The sequence below is a fragment of the Maniola jurtina genome, chromosome 3 (genome assembly GCF_905333055.1).
Source record: "Maniola jurtina chromosome 3, ilManJurt1.1, whole genome shotgun sequence".
NCBI lineage: Eukaryota > Metazoa > Arthropoda > Insecta > Lepidoptera > Nymphalidae > Maniola > Maniola jurtina.
Genome location: NC_060031.1, coordinates 4,454,246 through 4,479,903, shown reverse-complemented (window position 1 = coordinate 4,479,903; position 25,658 = coordinate 4,454,246). Strand labels below are relative to the sequence as shown.

At 34.9% G+C, this 25,658-nt stretch overlaps 5 protein-coding genes and 1 long non-coding RNA gene across 11 annotated transcripts in view; 2 read left to right on the top strand and 4 right to left on the bottom strand.

The window, feature by feature from the left end:
* Positions 1-464: 464 nt before the first annotated feature.
* LOC123880816 lies at positions 465-2,210 on the bottom strand. Of its 2 annotated transcripts, none has more exons than XM_045929147.1 (4): positions 2,030-2,210; positions 1,856-1,955; positions 1,325-1,473; positions 465-1,012 (listed from the first exon to the last, which is right to left on the bottom strand). In XM_045929147.1, the coding sequence occupies exons 1-4, from the start codon at positions 2,030-2,032 to the stop codon at positions 470-472; spliced, it is 795 nt and encodes a 264-aa protein (XP_045785103.1). In that variant the 5' UTR covers positions 2,033-2,210; the 3' UTR covers positions 465-469. The 2 variants fall into 2 exon arrangements, with proteins under 2 accessions (XP_045785103.1, XP_045785104.1); XM_045929148.1 differs by having other exon boundaries at positions 1,325-1,461; positions 2,030-2,209.
* A 600-nt stretch (positions 2,211-2,810) lies between these two features.
* LOC123880814 (protein ALP1-like) lies at positions 2,811-4,268 on the top strand. The gene is made up of 2 exons (XM_045929142.1): positions 2,811-3,337; positions 3,410-4,268. Exons 1-2 carry the CDS (start codon positions 3,058-3,060, stop codon positions 4,195-4,197), a joined length of 1,068 nt encoding a protein of 355 aa, XP_045785098.1. The 5' UTR covers positions 2,811-3,057; the 3' UTR covers positions 4,198-4,268.
* A 138-nt stretch (positions 4,269-4,406) lies between these two features.
* Positions 4,407-5,995, bottom strand: LOC123880815. Of its 3 annotated transcripts, none has more exons than XM_045929143.1 (4): positions 5,820-5,995; positions 5,630-5,746; positions 5,293-5,429; positions 4,407-5,114 (listed from the first exon to the last, which is right to left on the bottom strand). In XM_045929143.1, exons 1-4 carry the CDS (start codon positions 5,872-5,874, stop codon positions 4,596-4,598), a joined length of 828 nt encoding a protein of 275 aa, XP_045785099.1. In that variant the 5' UTR covers positions 5,875-5,995; the 3' UTR covers positions 4,407-4,595. The 3 variants fall into 3 exon arrangements, with proteins under 3 accessions (XP_045785099.1, XP_045785101.1, XP_045785102.1); XM_045929145.1 differs by having other exon boundaries at positions 5,630-5,725; XM_045929146.1 differs by lacking the exon at positions 5,630-5,746.
* A 2,877-nt stretch (positions 5,996-8,872) lies between these two features.
* On the bottom strand, positions 8,873-10,442 carry LOC123880821. The gene is made up of 2 exons (XR_006799355.1): positions 10,287-10,442; positions 8,873-9,058 (listed from the first exon to the last, which is right to left on the bottom strand). It is a non-coding gene; the product is annotated as an uncharacterized LOC123880821 (long non-coding RNA).
* Positions 10,443-11,518: 1,076 nt separating this feature from the next.
* Positions 11,519-21,014, top strand: LOC123880810 (ATP-binding cassette sub-family F member 3). The gene is made up of 12 exons (XM_045929137.1): positions 11,519-11,707; positions 11,888-11,993; positions 12,458-12,626; positions 12,933-13,147; positions 14,613-14,876; positions 15,507-15,707; positions 16,209-16,391; positions 16,719-16,892; positions 17,219-17,393; positions 17,880-18,060; positions 19,280-19,500; positions 20,065-21,014. Exons 1-12 carry the CDS (start codon positions 11,635-11,637, stop codon positions 20,218-20,220), a joined length of 2,118 nt encoding a protein of 705 aa, XP_045785093.1. The 5' UTR covers positions 11,519-11,634; the 3' UTR covers positions 20,221-21,014.
* Positions 21,015-23,233: 2,219 nt separating this feature from the next.
* The window catches only part of LOC123880809 (cerebellar degeneration-related protein 2-like), a 99,568-nt gene continuing 97,143 nt past the window's right edge, over positions 23,234-25,658 (bottom strand). For all 3 annotated transcript variants that reach the window (XM_045929135.1, XM_045929134.1, XM_045929133.1), the window contains exon 6: positions 23,234-25,295. In XM_045929135.1, the coding sequence (XP_045785091.1) occupies positions 23,910-25,295 (1,386 nt within the window). In that variant the 3' untranslated portion in view covers positions 23,234-23,909. The remainder of the gene's footprint in view (positions 25,296-25,658) is intronic.

Below are 25,658 nucleotides of genomic sequence, written 5' to 3'. Positions count from 1 at the left end.
ACGCTGTAGTTTATGCTGAAAAGGGCTAGACTCCAGAGCTGTAAAGCCAGTTTACAAAGTTCTATATTTGCTGCACTGATCAACTGAACTGAAACTCGTGGTCTCCCTCTCGACATAATTTCGGCCACGGCAGCCAATCTCCAAGTCCATGGAGATTATCTAACCGCGGGAATATTACATTTACTCTTTGGTCGTATTCTTTTGCTTTTTATGATGTAGGTACATTGTATTTTTGATGGTTTTTTTTTCATATCCTTATCTTGATCATAGTATTCAAACTTAGCATTTTGCAATTTGTAGATTTTATATAACTCCAGCACTTTAAACGATTGTCATTAAAAATACAATTTCAATTAAGTACCTAGGTATTTGAAATATTAGGACATGCAATCTCACATAATAATTAATTTAATTCACTGCATTAACACTAAATAAGTACCTACAAAATAAAACAAGATATAGCATATTTTTATGATACATCTCTATTATCAAGGAGAAATTTAAGCGTATCACATTTTTCCTGTTCAATCTTCAGTAATTCATTTTGTTCTCTTTCTTTTAACTGTAACTTCCTTAATTCTAATGATTCCTTAATTACTAACTCTTGTCTACGCAATTCTAATTCTTCTTCTCTTATTCTTAAATTTCGATCAAATACTTCATCCTGCAATAATCTGTTTTGTTCTTGCCTGTTTAGATATTCAAGCCATTGTTTTTCTAATTTTAATTTGCTTTGAGTTAAATCCGATTCAATTCTATTTGCCAGTCTTACTTTCCGCATTTTAGTCATAGCTTTACTTTCACTGTTTGTTTGTATAAGTGCATTTAAATCACCATTTTTCTTGTGAATAAATTCAGTTAAAACAAATATATCACAATCCACATTATACTTGGCATGTATATCATCCATTTCTTTGAAATATTTAAATTTTATAGATTGTCCAGTATTTATGCATCGTTTGTATTTCTTTGTAAGTGCATTTATCTTCCATCTTACTTGATCAGCTGTCATCTAAAATATAGAAACTTGTTTAAATTTTTTTTTCAATAACATATTTTTGTTTAATAAATTTAAAACTCTTAATAATGGCCCCAAAATAAAATGTGGAAAAGTTCTGCCATGTGTTGTCTTAGCTAGAAATATATTTAGATTTTATAAATCAATGGATTTTATAGGACTCAGTGACTATTGCAGAAATACAGTTAATAACTAAGAAAAATATTTTTCGTAATTTCAAGAAACGCATATAAAGGATAATTTGCCCCTTTGTTCAGCTTCAGACGCATTGCAATTGATTTCTTATTAATTTATCCTCACACTGACCTCAAAATTGTAATCTCTTAAGCTTTCAGAAATAGCTAGCCATATTCTTGTTTTCCTTTTAGGGGTTCTCAACATTTCAAGTTTGTTTTCATATAGTTTTAACAATGTTATTGTAGCACTGTTTGTCCATGTGACATCTATAACAGAACCTTTGAATGTTAATTTAATTAATTAGCAGAGCATAGAACATAATTATATTGATTGTTAATTTTTTTTAGAAGTGCAGAACCTTTATATTATCACCTGTTTATTTTGTTATTAGGTACCTACAAAGTACAAAATAAAATATTCACTTACATAAATAATAATCTACAACAATAAAATATGTAAGTATTCTCAAAAAATACATAGGTATACTAATTTTATTGATCTTAATAATCTGATACCCACACTAGCAGTGAACTGAACTATGCTTATAACTACCTTTGCCTCGTGCGGCCCCGCTGTAATGCTGAACTTCACGGTCAGGCTTAACATTAAATCAGTATCATGTTCTTGCAATGGAATTAACATAACTACCTAGATACTTACTTGATTTTTCGGCACTTTCAGACATGTTACTTGTTGAGTTTTCATGAAGATCAATATGAGAATGATTTTCCGTGTTATTGGAGTACAAAGTTTCTGAAATCTGAACAATAATTGGCTATGCTGGTGTGTAAGTGAACATAAGTGAAAATAACAACTGTAAAATATAAGTTTTACCATCGCGTAGATAGTAATCCTCCAAATAGTTCATAGAAATAATTTGAATTTTGAGTCACTCATTCATCGCTATTTTTTTATTTATTTTTCAACAAAATAAAACAATTTCAATTTCCCGTGCAAAGGCCCACGCTTTTTTCAACCACTTCAACTGGCTTTACGGCTCTGGGTACTAGCTCTATTGAGCCTACTGTTGACCACCGCCCACCACCACCATGTGGCATGTAATCACTACGTGTTGGCTCAACTGGATTTACGGCTCTGGGCTCTAACTTTATTGAGCCTACTGTTGGCCCAGTTTATGTGTACAACAGAGATGAATGAATAGGCGAGCCATGCTCAGAAAATCATATGTGTACAGACGCGAGATCCAAGCCGCATGAATCAGAATCCATGGATATTACCGTCAAACTTTTCAGCCCGAGCATTATAGGCTCGTTGGACCCGGAGTCCGAACGTTTCGATTAATCAAACTATTGCACTAATCTGTGGTTGACTTCGTCTGTGATGGCGTTTGCTGGCGGGCGTGCTGTGCTTGTTTGGAGTGTTTTTTTGTTAAGAGTGGCTGGTTTTTGTGTTAGTTGGTGTTTTTTGGTGGTGGAACTGACTGGGAAGCGCTCTAAAGGGGCGCCGCGCGTATGTCGGCGGGCGCCGGCGCAGACGGAGTCCATACTTGTATAGATTCAATAACTTGAAAATAAAACTCTACAAACTTGACATTGGCTAATCAGAGTAAAGCCAGATTTAAAGAAAAAAAATCTGTGGTTAAACGTCACTGTCATCTGATAAATGTCAAATTATTTGTTTACAAAATATTCGAAACTTGAAATAAATCCATTCGATCTTTTTAAAGTAATACAGTTTTAGATTTTAACTGCACGTTTTTACCGGTAAATCTCATTTGTGCCTGTTTCAAGCTACTTGAGATAGGCAAAATGTATTGTGCTGTGTGGTACTGAGAAAAACCATATATTAAGAAAATAGTATTTTTTTGTACTCATTACCTGAAAGCAATAAAATAAAAGTCAATGGCTAATAAAGCTGTAGCACTACAGCTGTTAGCTGATACTATAACAAGTTATAATGATAGTAGTGAATCTAGTGACTGGAGCGATGCAAGCAGTATAAGATCAGAATTTTCGGAAGATGATAATGATGAAGATCGACTTTTTTTTCCTCTTATGCATTACCTTATAAGATTAAGAAGAAAACGTGTGGACGATTACTTACATATCGTAGAATCTTGGACGGAAGTAGAGTTTAAAAACCGGTTGGGTTTAAGTCGAAAACTTGCGTATAGACTTATAGGTAGGTAAACACATTAAAAAGTATTCTTTGGATCTTCAATGCCATCGTTTTTATAAACGTACATTGTTTCAGATGAATTGGAAAAGTCTGGGTATATAGCTAATCATAAATTTGGTTTAAAGCCTTTGGAGCCCAGATTGTGTTTTTACATATTTTTATCTTTTATAGCAACTACAGAGCCCCTTACACCCATAGCCACAAAGTTTGATATATCAATATCTTCAACATTCCGAGTTATAAGGAGAGTTATTGCTTGGCTTTTAACTAAAATGAATGAAGCTATCAAATGGCCGCAGGACATAAGTGATGTTAGAACAATATGTGACAATTTTCATAGTAAAACATTGATATCTAATATGCTAGGCATAATTGACTGTACACATGTGAAAATTGAGAAACCAAAAAATGCAAGAGAATACTGTAATACAAAAGGATATTTTTCCATAATTTTACAGGCAACAATTGATGCTAATTTAAAATTTACTAACATATATTGTGGTGAACCAGGGTCTACAAGTTGTACAAGAGTATTGAAGAAATCTCCTATATACCATACTGCAACACAAAACCAAAGTTCCCTTTTTCCACATAATTCATTTTTAGTTGGACATTCAGGATATCCATTTTTGTCTTGGCTAGTCCCTCCTTTCAGGGAAAACAAAAGATTGACTTTACATCAGAGGGAATTTAACACTCTTCATGCAGCTGCTAGAAAATTAAGTGATAAAGCTTTTAACATGTTAAAGAGCAGGTTTAGAAGAATAAAGCTATTCACAGTTTATAGGAATATTGCTTTTATAACTGACACCATTGTAGCTGCATGCATATTACATAACTATTGCCTAAATGAAAATGACTAAACAATTATGTTTATTAATAAAGTTTTTTTAATGTACATTCAAGAATATATTATAAGATGTAGATGGATCCAAGGATATTATGTAAAGTAGATATTGTTAAAGAATATTAAGTACTTAATAAATATTTAAGATAGTTTACAAAAAATTTAACATAAATTGATTGAACCTGAAATTGTACCTGTGTGAAAAGTAATTACATTTTCAACAAATAATAATAAATATTTTTTTAATAAAATAAAATAATTTCACAATCCAATTTCCATAAACCTAATGGTATCAGAAACCAACCCTTTTTGCTGAATTTAGATCTTACAATAGTAATTCTGAATCTATAGATAGGGTTTTTATAACAGAACACAGAATCTGACTTCTTTTCTAAATCAAATTGAAATATGTTATCATCCACCATTTAATAACTGTCTAAGCAAAGCACATTTTTCTCTTTCAATTTTAAGAATTTCTTCTTGTCTTTTCTCTTTTAACTGTAATTTTTTTAAAGCTATTGACTGTTTTATTTCCAATTCTTTTTTCTTTAAGTCCAACTCTTCCTCTCTCAGCTTTAAACTTCTTTCATACCTTTCATCTCTTATTTGCTTTTGTTCTTCCTGTCTTTTTATGTACTCAATCCACTGCTTGTCTAATTCAACTTTGGCCCTACGTTCTGCTCTCAATTTTCTGAAAGGTGTGGAACTTTTGAAGGCTATTTTTCTATTTATTGTATGATCTTTGTCTGTTTCCTGGCCCTGTATCACACCTGAGGCTAGTCTGTAGGTTCCACTGTCTTCACTAAACCTTCCAAGAATCTGGTGCATTTCATTGAAATACTTGAAAGCTGTGGACCCTTGTCCACTGTCAATGCAGTCTTTATACTTTTTTGTAAGTGCATTGATTTTCCATCTGACTTGATCTGGTGTCACCTAAAAATAACAAATATTTTGGTTCAATGCTATCTCTGCAATACCAAACATTGCTTTATTTACGTACCACAATTTAAGAGTTGATTCTAGCTATAATTTTCATTTTATATTTTAATAATATTTCTTTGTGACATTACAACATTTTTGACATTGAATGATTTAATTTCATTTTACTTACCTCAATATGAAAGGGCTTGAGTTCTTCTGCCATCGATATCCACATTTTGGATTTCTTTTTTGGATTGTCTAACAGATTGAGTTTAGTTTCATATAAATTCAATAACATTAATGTAGCATTTTTTGTCCAAATAATATCTAAAATAAATAAAAGTCCTTCAATTTAGAATACAATAAGTTTAAAGACAATAAAAGATTGACCTGCTGGCAAGTAAAGTTACATTCTAATAAGTAATTATAAATAGACCAAATGTGAATCATGCTTGAATGTATTCTATTTTAAAGTCAGTTATTAAAATATTGGCTGCTGGCTGGCACATAAAGTTTTATCTACTTACTTTGTTTACTAGTCTCGTTGGTTTCTATATCTTCTTGATTTATTTGATGTAGATGGTTATAGTTTGTGATGTTTATGTTCTGTTTGTATGGTGATGCTAATATACGAAGGAATAAAACTGTTAGGGGCTTAGTTAATAAAACAGGTGAAGTAACAAAATTAATATACCTACTTATTCTAAGAGTACGTACATTGATTATCCAATATAGCCAAAACTGCTACGTTATTATCAATATTTTCATCCATTACGAAAGAATTTTTTTAGAATTCACTATTCAGGGGTTTTTCTAATGCTTTGACCATTTTATATAAAACTGAAAAATACAAAATAATTAATAAAATACACAGAGTACATTACATACCAAAGAGTATGTAATCACTACGTTATATTTTACATACCTACATTGATTATACGAAAAAATACTATTCAATTCAATGTACTCTGTCTGTGACAAAACTTTTGTGTTTTTCAACTGCCTTTACAGCTCTGTATGGCTAGTATAAGATTTCACAGTTTTTAAAATACTAAACTCGAAAACGAGTTTTTTCATACATCTACAGCCAGCGACACAGGCGGAAACATTACGAACTAAAGTTGATCGAGCAAATGCGAGTATATCTTTTACTTTACCATACCAAATACCAGATTAATACGTCACCATCGAGAATGGCAGCCGTTTTCGTCGAAACCAATACCAATACCAGCAAATCCGAACCACGAGTTCATCGTTTGACACCAATTTGACACGCTAAAACTAGTAAATGACGTCATTTTCGCGTAAGTTTACGAGTCGGTGGTCGAATTGTAACTCACCAAAAAATACTCAGTGAGAGAAGCTTGAGAGCAGTGATAAATAAACAAAATGATGAAATTTTATAAGTCCCTGGGCCTTAATTTGCCCACGGGAGGCGAGGAGAATGATCAAGCAGACTGTGAAAGCTAACCGTCGTGGTTGTGTAACTAAATTTGACTCAGCGGCGTTATTTGTGATGTACATAGTGCATCCGTCAAAGAAAGGTTCTAACATAGCCCAAGCCACCAGCAAGTTGAAGTGGCAATGAACAATCCATGCCTGTCGTATTGGGCGGAGATTGGGTACAAGCACAGCGTACCTCAGGAACCTACCTAAGTGTAGTGTGGGATACCGTGTCATTGACTGGCGATATTACAGAGTAACGTTAAGTGACTGGATGAGGGCACAGGAAGCCTCAAGGCTGGGTGTGGTGAACCTCTTTGAAAAACCCTACATTTAGAAGTACCTACCTAGACGACAGACGTCCGTAGACTGAAATGATAAAAGTGCATCTCGAACGATCCATTTTGTGCAGCGATAGCCATCGGCTCGCAGAATGCATTTAATAATGCTAAATGTTAAGGTAGAATAATTGTAATGTTAGAAGATCGACCACAAAGAGTACCTACCATATCACCCTCACCATTGGGCATTGAGGCTAAGTTAAGAAAGTCTATGCACAATAGGTAGGTACGCTACCTACCTATATCTACATAATATTATTCTAAGCCTTATAGTAGGTACATAATACGTGTGGCTCCAAGTACAAGCAGGTAGGTACTTATGTGTTACTCTGTTTAAATTTCAATTCCTTAGTGATAAATTCATTAGTACCTACTTATCTCTGTATCTGAATATTTAGTTCTATTCTATTTAAATTTCTTCATTGCAGCTGTTTTCACCATCATTTACTTACCTGGAACATTTTGCCATGATTGGATTCACTTATAGAAAGTAGCTACTACCTATCATAATATCTGATAAATAAAATTAATCTATTAAAATTCCACCAGTATAGTTACCTAGGTAGGTACTTGTGCAAAGCCATAGTGAGTTGGCTTGTTGCACAGCTGGGTAGTTGTTTAGAAGTATTCACCTAGGTAGGTACCTAAACACTCAGTACATGTTCTTCAAACTTATTACCTCACAGAGGTGAAGTAGGTAGGTATACTTATACAATTGCAAACAGTACCTATAACACCTATCACTCCTTGCATTCATTGATGATGGAGCCACGCCAGCTTGCATCCACTCAGACAAGCAAGTACCTACCTACCTACCTAACATGGCATAAGTTAATGAAATGTTGTGTTAAATGAACCTCCCTATCTGCCTAATTTTATGTAGCTTATATTAAATACTAGCTGATACCCGCGACTTCGTTCGCGTGGATGTAGGTTTCTTAAAATTCCCGTGGGAACTCTTTGATCTTTCGGGATAAAAAGTAGCCTATGTGCTAATCCAGGGTATAATCTATCTCCATTCTAAATTTTAGCCCAATCCGTCCAGTAGTTTTTGCGTGAAGGAGTAACAAACACACACACACACACACACACACACAAACTTTCTCCTTTATAATATTAGTGTGATTTTCTGAATCAATTTTTTTTTTCAGGTTGCAGATCACCAGTATTATTACCAGATTATGATGCCTGCCTCCCTGATCCCAAGTACCTACCTAACTCAATTCAAGACTAACCCGAGGTCATCAATCTTGTAGAATACCTATACATATATTAAGAACTGTTTATGATGTAGGTGCTTAAATACATCTTATGTAATTTAATTATACAGTTGTATGGTACCTACTTATTTATGCACCTATTGGTACCTAATACCTAGGTATCTAAAAGTACCTAGGTATTAATACTATTACAGGTGTAAGGTATAGATCTTTAAGTAATAGTCATTAAATCTTTATTGTTTTAATTTGTTTTATTTCATTTTAAAAATAAAAGTTCTTAGGGTTTACATAAGTAACCAATCCTGGAATTTGCCTGCCTGGATATTGCCTGAAATCTATGTTCAAAACTAAATTAAAGCGACAGGTTTAAATGCTATTCCTTTTGTAATGCTCCCTGCACTACGGAAAAGGACAGCACTAGATTTAGAACCTGTCATTCTAGTTTAAAGATTGCGTCTCACCCCAAGTCCCAACTGCTTGTGAAAGTCTCATCAAAATTGGTTCTGTCAATTCAAAGATTAGCACACCAAATTGATTACTTATAGCTTAACAATTACTACAGTAACATACAGACTTAATAACAGACAGTAAGTCATTCAAGAAGTGGTTATAAAAAAATAACAACGAAGACTGGCATGCCTGCCACAGCTCTCTAACCTAACCAATAACTCATTCAATATATCAAAATCTTTGAAATGAGCAACCGTTGAGTTTCTTGCTGGTTCTAGCTATAAAAACATTTTTTAATACTTAATAAAACAGAAGAGAAAAAAAAAACATTTTATTTAATTTTAAATATTTATATTATTACAAAATTGTACAGGAGTGTTACTGCACTGACAGCTTATGGGAGCTTATTCTGTAGTGTAGTCTTGATGCAGGAACACCACAATGCAGTCTTCTAGCAAAGTGGATTAGGCACTAATCCACAGGCTTTCAAGCTCGGGTTTCACTGAAAAAGGAATTATTGATCTTTAATTTTCTAAATTGCTAATTAGACAATTAGGTAATATTCTTCTTATTTTACTATATATCTGTTAAGATAGATAGTAGTCTTGTGTTATTTATAATATTTAATAACTACATGATGCCCTTTTAAGTTTTAAAAATCCAGTGCTAACTCTTTGATTTCCAGGATACCTAGTCTATGTAGTCCAGTATGACACCAAATACTCCATACCAAATAAATGATAATAATGACAACTTAATTTGCACGGATTTATCCCATAGGAACTGTTTTTCTGTAATAAAACATCAGCAATGTCCATCTCCGGGATACAAGAACCTTGTACCTTTCCTCAAAATTGGTTGAACAGGTAGGCTGTAAAAAGCTAGCGGACAGACAAACAGATACACTTTATTCTGACATACAGCTTAAACTCAATGTCCTGATTCTGCATATTTGTAAGTTACTAAGCATAAACATTTAAAAATTTATAACACCCCTGACAAGTGAAGGTTACAAGTAACTAGAAAAGAGCTGATAAGTTTCAATTGGCTGAACCGATTTTCTTGGATTAAGTATAGCTAAGAACACTCAATCAAGCCCACCTTTCAAACAAAAAAAAAAAACTAAATTAAAATCGGTTCATTAGTTTAAGAGCTACGATGCCACAGATAGATACCTCAAACTTATAACACCCCTCTTTTTGGTTCGGGGTTAAAAAAATTAAGAGATTATGTTAACTTTATCACTTAATTATTTATTAAAGTGTTATATAAGGTTGCCTTTCTATTGAACTATTATACATAGATTAAATGTTTTATTGCCACTTTAAACACAAGTCCTAGCTTTTAATTTTGTAGAACCAAACTGTATGGTATATTACAAGATTAAGTCTATGTAATGTTGTAATCTTAACACCAAAGCTGCCTAAAAAAATGTTGGAATTTTAATAGCCAAAGCTGTCTAACAAATATACTAAATAATCAGTGATGGGCTATGGCTCAATAGTTTTTGAACCCATTTTATGCTAGGTACCTAATAGACTAGTTATTTAAGTAGGTACAAAATAATAATGAAGTTATGATTTCACTATAAGCGACTAGATACTCTTGAAACCTGATCACTTGCTTGCCTTATTCAAATCAAGAGATTGGTATGTAGATAGTTATATCTCTAGTCTTTTCTAGTTACTGTAACCTTCACTTGTCGGGGGTGTTATAAATTTTTAATTTACACTTGTGATTTCACTATAGGTTAGGTCACTTCCCTTAATCAAATCAAGAGATTGGTATGTAGATAGTTATATGTACCTATTAAGTACATACCAATCTAGTTATTAAGTGCTATTATTCTAAAAAAACCTATGTAGACGTGATATCAAGAGACAGTAAACGTACATATAAAGCTGACATACGATATTATTAGGTACTCATTGCATTTTATTTAAATAGTACCTACACACCTAAATACAATATATATTATAATCACTAGTTCTTGAATAACTATTTAAATGAACTTCTGTATATTAAAATCCTTTCATTCAGTTTGCTTTTATTTATTTTCACTTTAACAGACAACAGAACGGTAACTTTTTTTAATCTGACGAAAATTTGGCTTTGGATACCAGTGTTTTAGTGATTTCAGAGTGAATATAGATGAATTACCATAGACAAACATACCATAGAGTATGCGGTGGGTGTCGCTTGACTGTCACTGTCACGCTGTTAATCATCTGTCAATAGCGTCAAAAAACGAAATAATATATGCCAAATTAGACAAAATGGCAGCGTATATCTGTCTCACTTTTTTGTGAATGTGTAAGTGAGACAAAAGTTGGACCTACGTTTCCACATGTTGGTATCGTCATGGTATCTACGTTCTGTCCAAAACTGACAGTTAGGACTAGCTCGTACTATCGATGAATACGTTAACCTTGGCAGTCAGGAGTAGTCGATACTATTAACCATGTATGCGGTGTTCAATGTTGTACTAACGGTACTGAGTTCTAGCCTTTTTGGACCTTTGCTCTTTGAATTTGACACAGATATAATAGGTTTCTAAATAACAAGTTACAGTTTATATCACAATAAGGCACATATTTGTTCTGTGGTACCAGGCACTTGTACTTGTTCTGAGGGATTTGACTTTGAAAAAAATACACCACAGATCATTGATTACAAATTATACAACAGAGTTTGAACACAAGCCACACCGCCGAGTATAATAGATAATCACAGAGTTAAACCATCGTTGTTTTTATCCCCCTTTTACTAATAAATCAAGCCAACGAGCATGAGCTTTCATAAAAGGCTAATGTTAAAAAAAAGTAGAATCTAGAGCCATATTAATATGCATTAAAAAAAAAAAAACACTTGAAATACCCTATATATTCTCGTAACTAGCTCCCTTTATATAATATACATTATACCTACTCTATGCTATTTTCATCATTGTGTCTATGTCTATGGGTGGTCTATGGTCCATTGACGTGACATCGGGTGATATTTACCTATTTTTCGCGTAAAATAAATGATAGAATTAATTTAATCTTCTTGGTTTAAACCAAGTTACTTGCAATAATAATGGCTAGCTTCGGTGATTTTATTAAAAGTCAGTTTCCTCTAATTGATGAAGAGTTAAAAAAATATGTTGAAGGTAAGGTTATAAACTTATTTTATTGTTAATTTATAATAATTGATTTACTGTCTTGTTCAATAATTATTATTCTATTATCAATCTTGTACGAAACAAAACTTGATTTTGTGTTGGTACAAGTGGCTGCACACTAAATATCTTCAACCAAGAATACCCCCATTGATTAGCAATGTTTTACAGACATATTGGACAATAGTGCCGGAGAATTCGAAGATACGGAAGAAGTGTACGAAGCGGTAGGAGAAATTTTACAAGGAATATCTAAAAAATCAGAAGATGATATCAGGTTTGCATTTTCGTTTTATTTTAATCCTGTTAAAACAGATGTGATTTAATACTGAAATTCTGCTTGCACATTGCCCAAAATTGAATGTAACAACAGAATAGTCTCCCGAAAAATCTGAAAATGATATCAAGTTGTAGTTTTCATAGTGTCTTACCTCTATGTTGCACTTGGCCAGCGTGGAAGACTATGGCCAAATCCTTCTCATTCTGAGAAAAGACCCATATTCAGTAGTGAGCCGGCGAAGATTTGAAGATGATGACATGTTAAAGCATGATTTAATACTGAAGTTTTGCTTGCACTAGTTTATTGCAAATTTTTGCTATCTAATAATCTCACTCAGCTTACCATCACCAATAGAATAGTTTCAGTCAGCTTACTAGTCTTATGCCCAGTTCAAAAATGAAAATTTTGTTTTAAAAAAAAAAGCAAAAAAAATTGTGTGATAAAAGTATTTATTTTTATAGAGATATATGTGAGCAACTATTAAACATGCTACAACCAGAGAAATCAAGTTACACAAATGGACCAAGAAAAGTTCTGGATGCACCAATTCATTTGGCATCAATGACAAATAATGTTCCGGAAACAGAGGATCTTAAGAGTATATGGCTTCAAACAAGGGATGATAGTTTAGTGAGTAACAAGTATTCTATACTTAATACTAATTTTTTAGAAGGAACCTTCAATATCTTCATTACTTTCATATTTTGTCAATCAACAGGGAACACATATAAAGAAAAGCATAAATATAATTTGACTGCCTTATTGCAACCTAGCAATTTCTTCCAGGCAACCAATACAATGGTCTAAAAGAACAGCTATAGATATTAGATCTTTTCTGTATAATGTTGTGATTTCAGGTTGTTTACTGTCGGTATCCAAATCTTCATTTTCAAATTAAATTGTAGCAATAACATGTTGCTCATCTGTTATTTTTAGAAAGTAGATGCAAGAAAATTAGAAAAAGCAGAAGCAAAACTGCAACAAAAACAGCAAAAGCAGAAAGATGCGAAAGTCCCAGTTGTTGCTCCAGTATTACAAACTGCTACTGCATCGCAGGTCACCTCAAAGAAGGATAGCAAGCTTGAAGCTAAAGGCACTAACAGAACTCAAGATATAAGGATAGAAAACTTTGATATAGCTTATGGGGACAGGTAAATTGATCCTTAGATTATTAAGTTTTTAAGGTTCCCATACTCAAAGGGTGCCAACATGATCCTATCACTAAGCCTCTGCTGTCCATCCGTCTGTCTGTCGGTCTGTCAGCAGGCTGTAAATCTTGAAAGTAATAGAGTTGAAATTTTTACAGAATGTATATTTCTATTGCTGCTATAACAACAACAAATAATGAAAATTCCAATAAATAATAAATTGCTGCCATGAAAATAAACAAAAATTTGAAAGTGTTATTTCTTGTACAATGGTACAAAAAAGAACATTCTAAAATTTGTTAACAAGTTTTGGAGTTTCTGAAAAGTAATAAAAAAGAGCATACTTCCATACTAATATTATAAATGCAAAAGCGTGTTTGTCATAATTATGTGTTTGTTAGCTTTTCACATACCTTCCACTTAACCGATTCTTAAGAAAGTACAGGGACAGCTTGCATCCGGAGGAATGGGCTACTTTTTATCACAGAAAATCAGAGTTTTCACAGGATTTTTAAAATCCAAATCCATGTGGGCGAAGTTATCATCTAGTAATTTATATTTTTGTAGAATTTTTTATGTTAGAATCTCTCTAGCAAATGACCATGAACCAAGCGTATAGCGAATATAGTGTACAATTAATCTGTTCACCTTGATGGTATTTGTACTGTTACAATGTTTACTAGTTAAGGAAAACCCAATTGAAAACATGTTTGGATTGTTGCTTAAGCTCTGTATAATATACTGCAACAATATAATGCATTTGAAGGTTCTATTATGTTGTTTTGAATGGTTTGAAAGCTAAGTAGATTTAATATGTGACTCTTGTTTCATTTTATCCGCACAATTATTGATACACATCATATTATTCTGTGGTGCAATGATTAGGCAAGTGCAGTCTGGTTCAGGCTTCGGGTGTTTTTCCTGTGTGAAGCAACTGCTTTATATAAGGAACACATGCAATGGACCTATATGTAAATAAAGTCTGTTTTAACTTTTACTAGATGTGAGTTGAACTTTTGTGATGAATTAAAAAAAAATTCTACTACAAAGCACTGTTATAAAATTACGGCTTCAATCCTACTAGCTGACGCCCGCGACTTCGTCCGCGTGGATTTAGGTTTTTCGAAATCCCGTGGGAACTCTTTGGTTTTCCGGGATAAAAAGTAGCCTATATGCTAATCCAGGATATTATCTATCTCCATTGCGAATTTCAGCCAAAACCGTCCAGTAGTTTTTGCGTGAAGGAGTAACAAACACACACACACACACACACACACATACAAACTTTCGCCTTTATTATATTAATATATATAGGTATATAGTGTGACTACCATCTAGCTTGTAGGCTAAAGTAGTATTAGTTTAGTTTAAACTTCTACTATAGAAGAAGTTAATTCCAAATCTAATTTACAGTTTTCAGTAATCCAATGTTTAAAAAAATATTGACAGTAAAAAATATTGTTCACAGGGTGTTATTACAAGGTGCCGATTTAGTTCTTGCATTTGGCAGACGATATGGTTTAGTAGGACGAAATGGTTTAGGCAAGACCACGTTGCTGCGCATGATCATGAGTAAACAGCTCAAAATACCTTCACACATCTCCATATTGCACGTGGAACAAGAGGTGACCGGCGATGATACAATCGCGTTGCAGAGTGTTCTAGAATGTGACACGATTAGAGAAAATTTAATAAAAAGGGAGAAGGAAATTACAGCGGCTATCAATAGTGGGTATGTAAATCTACATTTTCACAACATTTTCTAGTAAAAAAGCTCTTCTTTCTATGTCTTTATTCCTAGATATTTGAGAACCGTCTTTGTGCAGTGGCGAACTCTGTCTTCTTAAAAGTTGCCCCTATATACATACCAGGTACGATTACCGATAGGGGCAATTTGTGAATTTATAATTTCTAAACTGTCAATGCTCTGCTTTGGTGGGCGTATCGTCAAAGCCTTGCCTCCAAGTGGTTTAGATTTCCGGTCAATGCCGTGTAGTAACCAAGAATGGGTATGGATTTAATAAAACTCCCATGCCCCTTCCAAGTTTCTAGCCTGTTTCCATCTTAGACTCCATCATCACTCAAAAGGGGTTTTTTGCTATCTCAGTGATAATTATATCAGTGATAGCTCATTTGACATTTATTTTTAATCCATTGAAGGTTTGCTGCGAAATGTTATTTTGATATCGCTCAGTTAAGGAGCAATGTAAAAAGTAGAAACAACCAATGTCAAATGCCTTTCATTTGGTGATAACCACTGAGTTAGCGAAGAACCTCCCAGGCCCAATTGCATTCAAAGCTAACTTGTAATTGAATAAAAAATCTAGACAGTATTTCGTAAAGATTACCTACTCTCTTCCAGATCAACAGACCCAAACCTGTCGACGGAGCTTAGTGAGGTGTACGCACAGTTGGAGAACATAGAGGCGGACAAGGCCCCCGCGCGAGCCTCCATCATCCTTAGTGGGTTGGGTTTCACGCCAGAGATGCAGGCACGAGCCACCAGGACCTTCTCCGGTGGATGGCGGATGAGGCTGGCGCTCGCGAGGGCTTTGTTTTCCAAGTTAGTATAATGACATGATATTGATGAAGTGATGAGAGCCTTGTGTTTAAGGTTCGCCCTTCTAGTTGGGGGGTCTGGAATTGATCCACAGAGTGCACTACTAGTCGACTAACTTATTAAATACTAGCTGATGCCCGCGACTTCGTCCGCGTGGATTTACGTTTTTCAAAAGTCTTTGATTTCCCAGACTAAAGTAGCCTATGTTTTAAATCCAGGGTATAATTTATCTCCATTCCAAATTTTAGCCAAATCCGTCCAGTAGTTTTAGCGTGATTGAGTAACAAACATCCACACTTTCACATTTATAATATTATATCACATTTATAATATTATAGGATTAGGATCACTTGATTTTATGTTGAAGACCAGTACTAATTTATTTCTGTGAATCTGTGGATATAGTTGTGTGGAAAACATAGGCTTGTTTGTGATTGGTTGCTCACTCAAAATGGTCAATGTCCAATGACATTTTGCCTTTATCAATTGTATCTTTATTTACAGACCAGACCTTCTGTTACTCGACGAGCCCACTAACATGTTGGACATCAAGGCAATCATCTGGCTGGAGAACTACCTGCAGAACTGGCCAACCACGCTGCTCGTGGTGTCGCACGACCGCAACTTCCTCGACACCGTTCCCACCGACATCATGCATCTGCACTCGCAGAGACTCGACACATACAGGTGTTTATACATAACGCTACATTTCTCAGACATCACCCTACGTCATCATAAAGAACAACCAACTTCTGCTGTCCCAATTTTTTTCTTCCGATCCAATGGAATAATCCTTACGTGAAACTGAGTTGGTCAGGATTGTTTATTTGATGGAGAACTCACGCTTGACCAAAAAATTGGTTGTGCGAAAATTGTTTTCACAAAAAAAAACCTAATGTTACCTAAGACAGTTTCCCTTCTATGGGTTGGATATCCCAATTAAAAACATATGATATATTAACAACACATTTAAAAATGACTTTTGGCTTCCAAATGTATATTTTTTGTTCGTAGGGGAAACTATGAACAGTTCCATAAAACCAAGACGGAAAAACATAAGAACCAGCAGCGTGAGTACGAGGCACAACAACAACACCGCGCGCACACCCAGGAGTTCATTGATCGCTTCCGTTACAACGCCAACCGCGCCTCCTCCGTACAGAGCAAGCTCAAAATGTTGGAGAAATTGTAAGTATCTTTTGTCTATAGGATAATAAACCAGCAACATGAGTGGTTACAAGCTTAAGAAACAACAGAGTGAGTTGTAAATAACTAATAAACCAATATCGTGAGTTGATACTACATATTAAAACATTAGCATGAGTTAAACTCACGATATTGGTTTATAAGGATCAGTTGTTACTAGATAATAAACCAGTAAGACATGTTGTTACTAGATAATAAACCAGTAAGACATGTTGTTACTAGTTAATAAACCAGTAAGACATGTTGTTACTAGTTAATAAACCAGTAAAGTGAGTTAAGTTTTCTTAATCTTAATCTTTTAATTCTAGACCAGAACTGAAACCGGTTGAGAAAGAAATAGACGTGGTCCTCCGGTTTCCAGAGACTGAACCTCTCTCACCTCCAATATTGCAACTGAACGAAGTCGGATTCTATTATTCAAAGGACAAGGTCATATTCGACAATGTTAATCTAGGAGCCACATTGGAGTCTAGGATATGTATAGTAAGTATATTTGCTAGATTATTTACGTAATAATAATAAAAAATATTATGGTTATGTTTGTATGCTGTTTTTTCGTCTTTAGTACATAATAAAAAGTGCCTTTAAAGTGTAAAAGATAGATATTGTTCTCATAGATTTACTAAAAACTGAAATGAGAGCAAAGATTTTCAAGAGATAAAATATAATAATCGTAAATCCATTGAAATAATAACTAATTTTTATTTTATATTTTAACAAAGATATGAAAAAGCCTTTTAAATTTTCTCGCTTATTGTATGCAACTAGACAACTCCGGCGCGCGTTCGGTTTTTTTTTTAAATTTATTATAGACACACGCTTGACCACAATCACTCTTGATGATTTGGCCTAACATGGGACGCATTTACCTAGAAGATGCCTTTTTACTCTGATACATTATTTCTGATTATATGCGACCGGGCTAAAATATAACAGTGACCCACGAAACGCCACGGCTTTTTGTTATAGGTCGGTGACAACGGCGCAGGAAAGACGACGCTACTGAAGATCATAATGGGCATCCTGTCGCCTACCAGTGGCATCCGGAACGTGCACCGCGGTCTCAAGTTCGGTTACTTCTCGCAGCACCACATCGACCAGCTCGACATGAACGTCAATTCCGTGGAGTTACTGCAGAAGAGCTATCCAGGTATCACACTATCACACTATCACATCACACTAATATTATAAAGGAGAAAGTTTTTATGTGTGTGTGTGTGTGTGTGTGTATGTTTGTTACTCCTTCACGCAAAAACTACTGGACGGATTGGGCTGAAATTTAAAATGGAGATAGATTTATACCCTGGATTAGCGCATAGGCTACTTTTTATCCCGGAAAATCAAAGAGTTCCCACAGGAATTTTAAAAAACCTACATCCACGCGAACGAAGTCGCGGGTATCAGCTAGTTGTTATATAAAGTTGTATCATCATCATCATGACCAACCCATTGCCGGCCCACTACTGAGTACGGGTCTCCTCTTAGAATGAGAGGGGTTATATAAAGTTGTATATAGGTCGGCAACAAAGATGCTGATGATAAAATCAATCATGCAGCACCTTTCACCTCAGCATCGATACTACTGAAGATAATCAATTTCAAGTGCTTACAATTTATTTTTAAATCACTATATTTTAGTCCAAATCCTAAACTATCGAATGTATAACTAGTATATTAGTAGGAATCTCAAACTGCAGAAGATTATCGTCGATTTAAGGTGTCTTAGTACTTGTGCGAATTAATGCCGCAGTAACATATTCAAGATGGTGTCTTGCACTAATATGGCCTGTTTTTAAATTCTCTGTTGCATATAACTTTAATTTTTTTTTTGTGCGAACTTAATTCAGTTAATTCACGAGTTATTTGAATCACGATTTGTATGATTTTGTAACATTGTAGTATAGTTTAATAGTTCATTACGATGTAGTTGTATTAGACTTGCAATATTATTAAAAGCTTGCTTGCTACATGTCTTTTTCGATATATTTTAGTACTAGAGGATGCTCGCGACTTCGTCCGCGTGGATTTAGGTTTTCAAAGATCCCGTGGGAACTGTTTGATTTTCCGGGATGAAAAGTTGCCTATGCCAATTACAGAGACGCAAGCTACCTCGGTACCAAATTTCATACGAATCGATCAAGCGGATGAGTATTTTGGAGTCCCGCAGGAACTGTTGGTTTTTCCGGGATAAAAAGTAGCCTATGTCCTTCCCCGGAATGTATCCTAAGTCTGTACAAAATTTCATTAAAATCGGTTCAGCGGTTGAGCCGTGAAAGCGTAGCAGACAGGCAGACAGACAGACACACTTTCGCATTTATAATATTAGTATGGATTTTCAATGCTATGAACAAAGGCATAATATTTTACAGGTAAAACCGTGGAGGAATACAGAAGACAACTGGGCAGCTTCGGCGTGAGCGGCGATCTGGCGTTACAGACCGTGGCCAGCTTGTCCGGAGGTCAAAAGTCCAGGGTGGCCTTCGCGAGAATGTGCATGGGCAACCCTAACTTCCTCGTACTGGACGAGCCTACTAACCATCTGGACATCGAGACTATAGAAGCGCTGGGGAAAGCCATCACTAAGTACACAGTAAGTGCAGCGATTTGAGTAATCTACAAGATTTGAAATAAAGCAATGTCCTTATTTCAAAATTTCAAAGCTCGAATTTTATCAACGTCGGTGAAATGAAGAATCTTATAATAAGGCTACTGGATACCATCGTCGTCGTGATCAACTCGTCGTCAGCCACTACTGAGACAGTTCTCCTCTCAGAATGAAGAGGGTGTAGACCATAATCTGCCTCGCTGACTGGATTGGCAGATTTTACACATAGTTGAGAACATTATGGAGAACTCTCATGTATGCAAGTTTCCTCACGATGTTTTCCTTCGCCGTTACAGCTGATATTTAATTGCTTAAAACGCACAAACCCTAAAATTTTGTGGTTCGCGCCCGGGATCGAACCCCCGACCTCCAAAATTAAAGGCAGACTTACCCACTAGGCTATCACAGCTCTTTTTTTTTAAATTTACATACAAGCGCTTGGCTGCAATCAGACCTACTAGCAAGCCAGCTCTATAAGCTACCTCATGTAGCTTAGATGGAGCGGGCTTCTTACTGGATATACTTATCTTTACTGTATCTTGTTTCCAGGGCGGCGTTATTCTGGTATCTCACGACGAGAGACTAATACGAATGGTGTGCAAAGAGCTGTGGGTGTGCGGCGGCGGCTCCGTCGCGAGCATCGAGGGCGGCTTCGACGAGTACCGCAAGATCGTCGAGAGAGAGCTCGAGGCACAGAACAAGTAGACTAATTACTAGCACATGTCGCGGGACGATCGTTAACTTAGCCATTTTAAATAGCGCCTAAAGGTGTCTGTCTATTGAAGCGAAGCGAAGACGAGTTAGCATGCGGTTTTATAGCTTTGATAGTATTCGACATCGTAACTAATTGAATACAATCTCTAAACTGAATTGACAGTCCTAAAGAACAATGGCAAAGTTCATACTACTTTTCCTCGAAATCGATTTGAAGCATCTATGTACAAAAAAAAAAAAAACACCATAGAGGTTACATTACTTGAACATAATCACCAAGATTTTTTATTTGAGGGAGCCACCATAAAAAGAAATTAAAATTTTGTGGTTATGCCATCATGATAGTAGGTAGTATACACAAACATGCTGCATTATTGTCAAATAAATAAAATAAACTTAAAATACCTACCTACTAAACATCAATTCTTTGTCGAATCTCGACCTTGAAAGTCATGCATTCAGTACCATGGATGAACTTGGTTGGTCCATTTTACTTTAACATTATAGTGTTTTGAGACTCGAATTCTATCAACGTGGGTGATGCGTAAAAATTACTATGAAAACAGAAATACTAACCCTACAGCAGACAGATCGATGAAATAATAAAATTATCAGTTCATCTCTCAATAATTTGATTGGTCGAAGCATGCACGTTTCTTTGCGCTTCGCTTCAATGGGCAGGCATCCTAATAAACCAAGAGCCCATAAAAAAATTTGAGGTGTTGTATTGTATGAAATACATCTAAGGAAGTTGTCTGTTAGTATTAAGTTCGCTGTGATCTTTGTTTATTTTTTTGTATTGTCCCAATTAGTCCCCAATACCTAACAGAATATCTATTTATTTTATTTAACAGGTGACAGTTGGTATGATAACAGTGCATTGTTCGATTATGGTGAAAAAACTTGCCTACTGGTTCATAGGGGGTTTCCAGGTTTTGAAATTATTTTAGGTGGAACTATACGGTATCTATTTTTTTATAAGTATTATATTATGTATTTTATAATTACATCTAAATAATATATAAAAGGAAAAGGTGACTGACTGACTGATTTATCAATGCAAAGCTCAAACTACTGGACGGATCGGGCCGAAATGCCCGACTAAATGACTATTATGACGTAGACATCCACTAAGGATTTTTGAAAGTTCAACCCCTAAGGGGGTAAAATAGAGGTTTTAAATTTGTGTAGCCCACGCGGACCAAGTTGCGGGCATAAGCATATAAAATCCGTTCTCGCTGATGAGTAATAAGAAGATGCAAAATGCACGAGAGCAAAAGAGATTATTAATAGATTGAGTAATTCGCAATGTTCATTCTATTTGCGAGCTTGAGTCTAGACCCAAATGCGGTAATTTTTCTTAAGTAAAGTCTTTAGTTTAAGAGTTTAAACGCTTAGTCGTGTCTATTTAATTTTTACCTTATCCATACTAATATTATGAATGCGATAGTGTGTCTGCCTGTCTGTCTGCCTTTTTCTTTTCATAGCCCAACAGTTTAACCGATTCTGACGAATTTTGGTACAGGGTTAGCTTATATCCCGGAAAATCAAAGAGTTCCCACAGGATTCCTAAAAATCCATCCACTTAACCGATTTGACATAGGCATTTTATCCCGGAAAATCTTACAGTTCCCACGCGATCTTTACAAACCTAAATCCATGCGGACGAAGTCGCGGGCATCCTCTAGTATTAAATAATATTATCATTGAATTTACTTTTAAGCTTTGTTCAAAACCCTCCCTAAAGTTTCCTACTGGCTCCTTTGTCCGTCATGATTGGACAAAATGATTTGTATGGTTGTTTAGCTTCTTAGCAGGCTAGTTTTGTTGTTGCAATTTGCTTTTATTGTTAAGTTAAAAGTGAGATTTTATAAAATGGTTAAAACATCCACAAAGGAGATTGCTCAAGTTCCATAGAAAATAATAATAATTATTAAATTTCTAAATAGGAAAATAACACACTGACTTCAACTTATTATATGTATGTATGCTATGTACATGAATAAAAGTCTGCTGTATATTACTGAACTATTTATTACACTGACCACGAGCGATTTACTCTTATCGGTTAAGGAATTCCATCCTCCATCTCTGAAGATATTCAGCACATCTTCACCAAATTAGATCAACTTGCAAGTTTGTATCTTTTGAACTAGAACCAGGTATTTTGAACCAGTGGTAGATTGCATTTGCCGATTCAAAAGTACTTGTAAAAGTTTAATTGAATAAAAAAAATTGAGTTTTGAATTGTATTGAATTTTGGCGCGCAGTGGCCTACTGTGGTTACAAGTTTATGAGGAACTTTATTATTTGGCCCTTTTTGTGCCCTGTACATAAATTATTTTGATCGATACTGGGTTTTTTTGTATGGAATTTGGGCATTCTTCTTTCGTGATGTGATCTCTTTTTGTGAAATGAATGTGTAAATAAACGTTATTGTGATGCATTTAAGCCTGATTTCTCTTTCTTAAGTTAAAATAATAAGAAACAATTATTAAAATCAAAAAGGTTAATCAATGCCAAGGTTCTATTAAGCTTTGCACCCACGAAATAATAAAAAAATTTTTGCATTATCATGAATGTGAAACTTAAACGTGACGTCACGTCGTCCTTACGAATCATGACTCAACCTTAACAACTTTGCTGTAATTTTTTATCTTTACAGATTAAAATATCAATGTGTTTTATGTTATTATTTTTCTGTATCTATACTTACCTATATTGTTTGTCTTATTTTAAAATGTAAATAATTATTGCGTTTACGAAAGTTTAGTGCCTAATTAAAGCAAGGCGATAATTTGTAGTATGTTTGTGATAAGCAAGGTTGAGCTTGGGCGCTTCCTAAAATAGCTAATTTTTCTTTTGTGCTGCAACATTTACACTGTGATGGCAAAAATTATTATCTGTGTAAAAAGTAACCTTAAATTATAATGATGTAATATAATCTGTGTGTTATTTAAAATTACTCGTTTATAGCCGATGACAAGGGCAAATGAAATACTGATAATATTTAATGCAAATTTTTATTTCATACCTTACCTTCAACCTCTTCAATCTCATTAAATAAAATTCCAGCATACAATTCCACAAAGAATTATAGTACTCGCAGATACCATGGCAAATAATTAAAGTATAAAATTAACTTAAATGAATATTTACAAATAAATTCATAATACAAATACAGAATATACAATTAAAATAGTGACTGAAGTAATAACGGAAACAAGTTAAAGGATAAAACTCATTCTGTTGAAAATATCAAGTAATAAAATTTCAAATGCAACAAATTAATATTTTAACGATTCGCATGTCAAGCCGTTATACATACTTTCATGATTTTTTAAATGCATATTTTTTAAGTACGTTACTCTATTTTGTTATATCGGAGGGTAAAATATTTTTATTCAAATATAGGTATTTTAATAAATTATTATTTAATGGACTATTTTTGATGTAATAATGTTTTATATATCGATAAATATAGGATACAATGATCTATAAAAGAACATAATATATGGCAACCAATAATGGTTTGTGGTACAAATTAAAAGTAACGCTAGCAGATCACAAAATATCTTAAACTAAATCTGTCCAGTTGGCAAAGACAAATGGCGGTTGATCACTCGACTCTCACTATCCAGTGAGAGGGGGTCCATCGATAAAATTTTAAAATAACTTACTTATTGATGTTTCTTGCGCCTATTTTTAGTTTTGTCGGCGTTTCTCAGCACTTCGGCGTATGACAGTTCTAGTTTTCTTAATTTATGTATTTCTTGGGATGCAGTGCTCTGTTTAATATCCCATGAGTCTGTTTCTGAATTGTAGCCTTGATAAATCTTTCCCGTCCGGCCGCTAACACTGGGGGTTGGAGAGTTTATGTTCCTGTTGTAAAACTGAAGTGTGGATCCGTTCCATTCGGCTTCAGATGTTTTCACAAGAGGACTTATTTCGATTGGCCTATAGTCTCGTCTCTTTTTGTTTGACGATTTCTGGTAGGTAATTTTAGGCGGTGATGGAAACACAGGTGAGTCGGCTCCTTGACGATCTTGGCTGTGCTTGCGGTTGCGATGTCTGGACTTCTTTCTAGTAGCTGCAATGTATTCCAGTGGCTGGCGCACCAGTGGTGTTAGCACTCGTTCTTTTTCTTTATCCTTTTCGTTGTTTCGTTCTTCTTCTTTGATAGTTTCTTTTGGTTTCTCAGAGGTGCTCTCAACCAGTGGTTTGTTCTCTTTGATATTTTTCTGTTTTATTTCATTATTTACAGGTTTACTCACGGTTTCGGAATTCAACTGCTCCTTTTCTTTCGACGCAGCTGATTCCGGAGTTGTAATATCAGATACTGGAATCGACTGTTCCGACATCACAGACGACAATACGCTCTGAGTATCATCAGTAAAGTTGCCAGGAGGTTCCTCCGTGGCGGGGGTCACTGGTGGTACTTTTCCCGTGGTCGTATCGTCAAGAAGTGGAAGCTGTTCTCCATCATCTTTGTTCTCGGCTGCTTTCTTTAGTATAGTGAATATTTCCTTGAACAGTTCACGATACTCTGGTCTGTTGCGGAAACGACTATCCATTGGGCTAACATCGTCGTAGATGCTAAAACGATAGTCTTCCCCGTCTGCAATCGTACAAAGGAAAGAGCCGGGTCTCTCGCGTTCTGTCTGCGTAGCTTTATTGCTAGTTTCATCTGAAAAGCCCGAGCTGGATGTTTCAGCTTCAGAAAAGTCCGGAGTCTGGATAATTTTCTTACGAGACGTTGGTTCTACTTTCTTTTGTTGATTGTTTTCTTTTTGGGCTTCCTCGCCGTGTCCGCTTTCTTCATCTGTATCTTTGACATTAAATTGACTGTAATCGCCCGACGTCTGCAGTTCATCTTGCAGCGAAATTGGTCCGGATTGTGTTTGTGTGCTAGGCAACAATATGGGCTTATTCTTCCTGATATTCTTTCCCTGCGACAGTTGAACCTCGAGTAAAGCTTCATATTTCTGCACCAGCTCTCTGTATGGGTTTTCGTGGCCATCTTCTTTGTTGGCCCAAATACCTTGTAGTAGTTTCGCCTTCGCATTCTGTAAAGATATTTTTTACTTTAGGTATTATTTTGTACCACGAAATAGCAGATCTTCTAAGCGTTAAATTACCGACGATAAGGACGTATATTAATGATAAGAATAATTCCTTATTGTTTTATATTGAAATGGTATGTCAGTTACAAATAAATGCGATGATTGTTAAAAGTATAACATTAATTTTGAAAACCATAGTTATTCAAGTAAACGAGAACTTTGTGAAAGAGTTATTATGTCGTATGTAGTTATTACGGACATAATAGTCCGGTGATCTAGTATTACATAGTTGAATAAAATTAAGACGAGGTAATTAGTCAAAAATACACCCATTACTCCACACCGTTCAAGAAAAGTTTTGTTAAA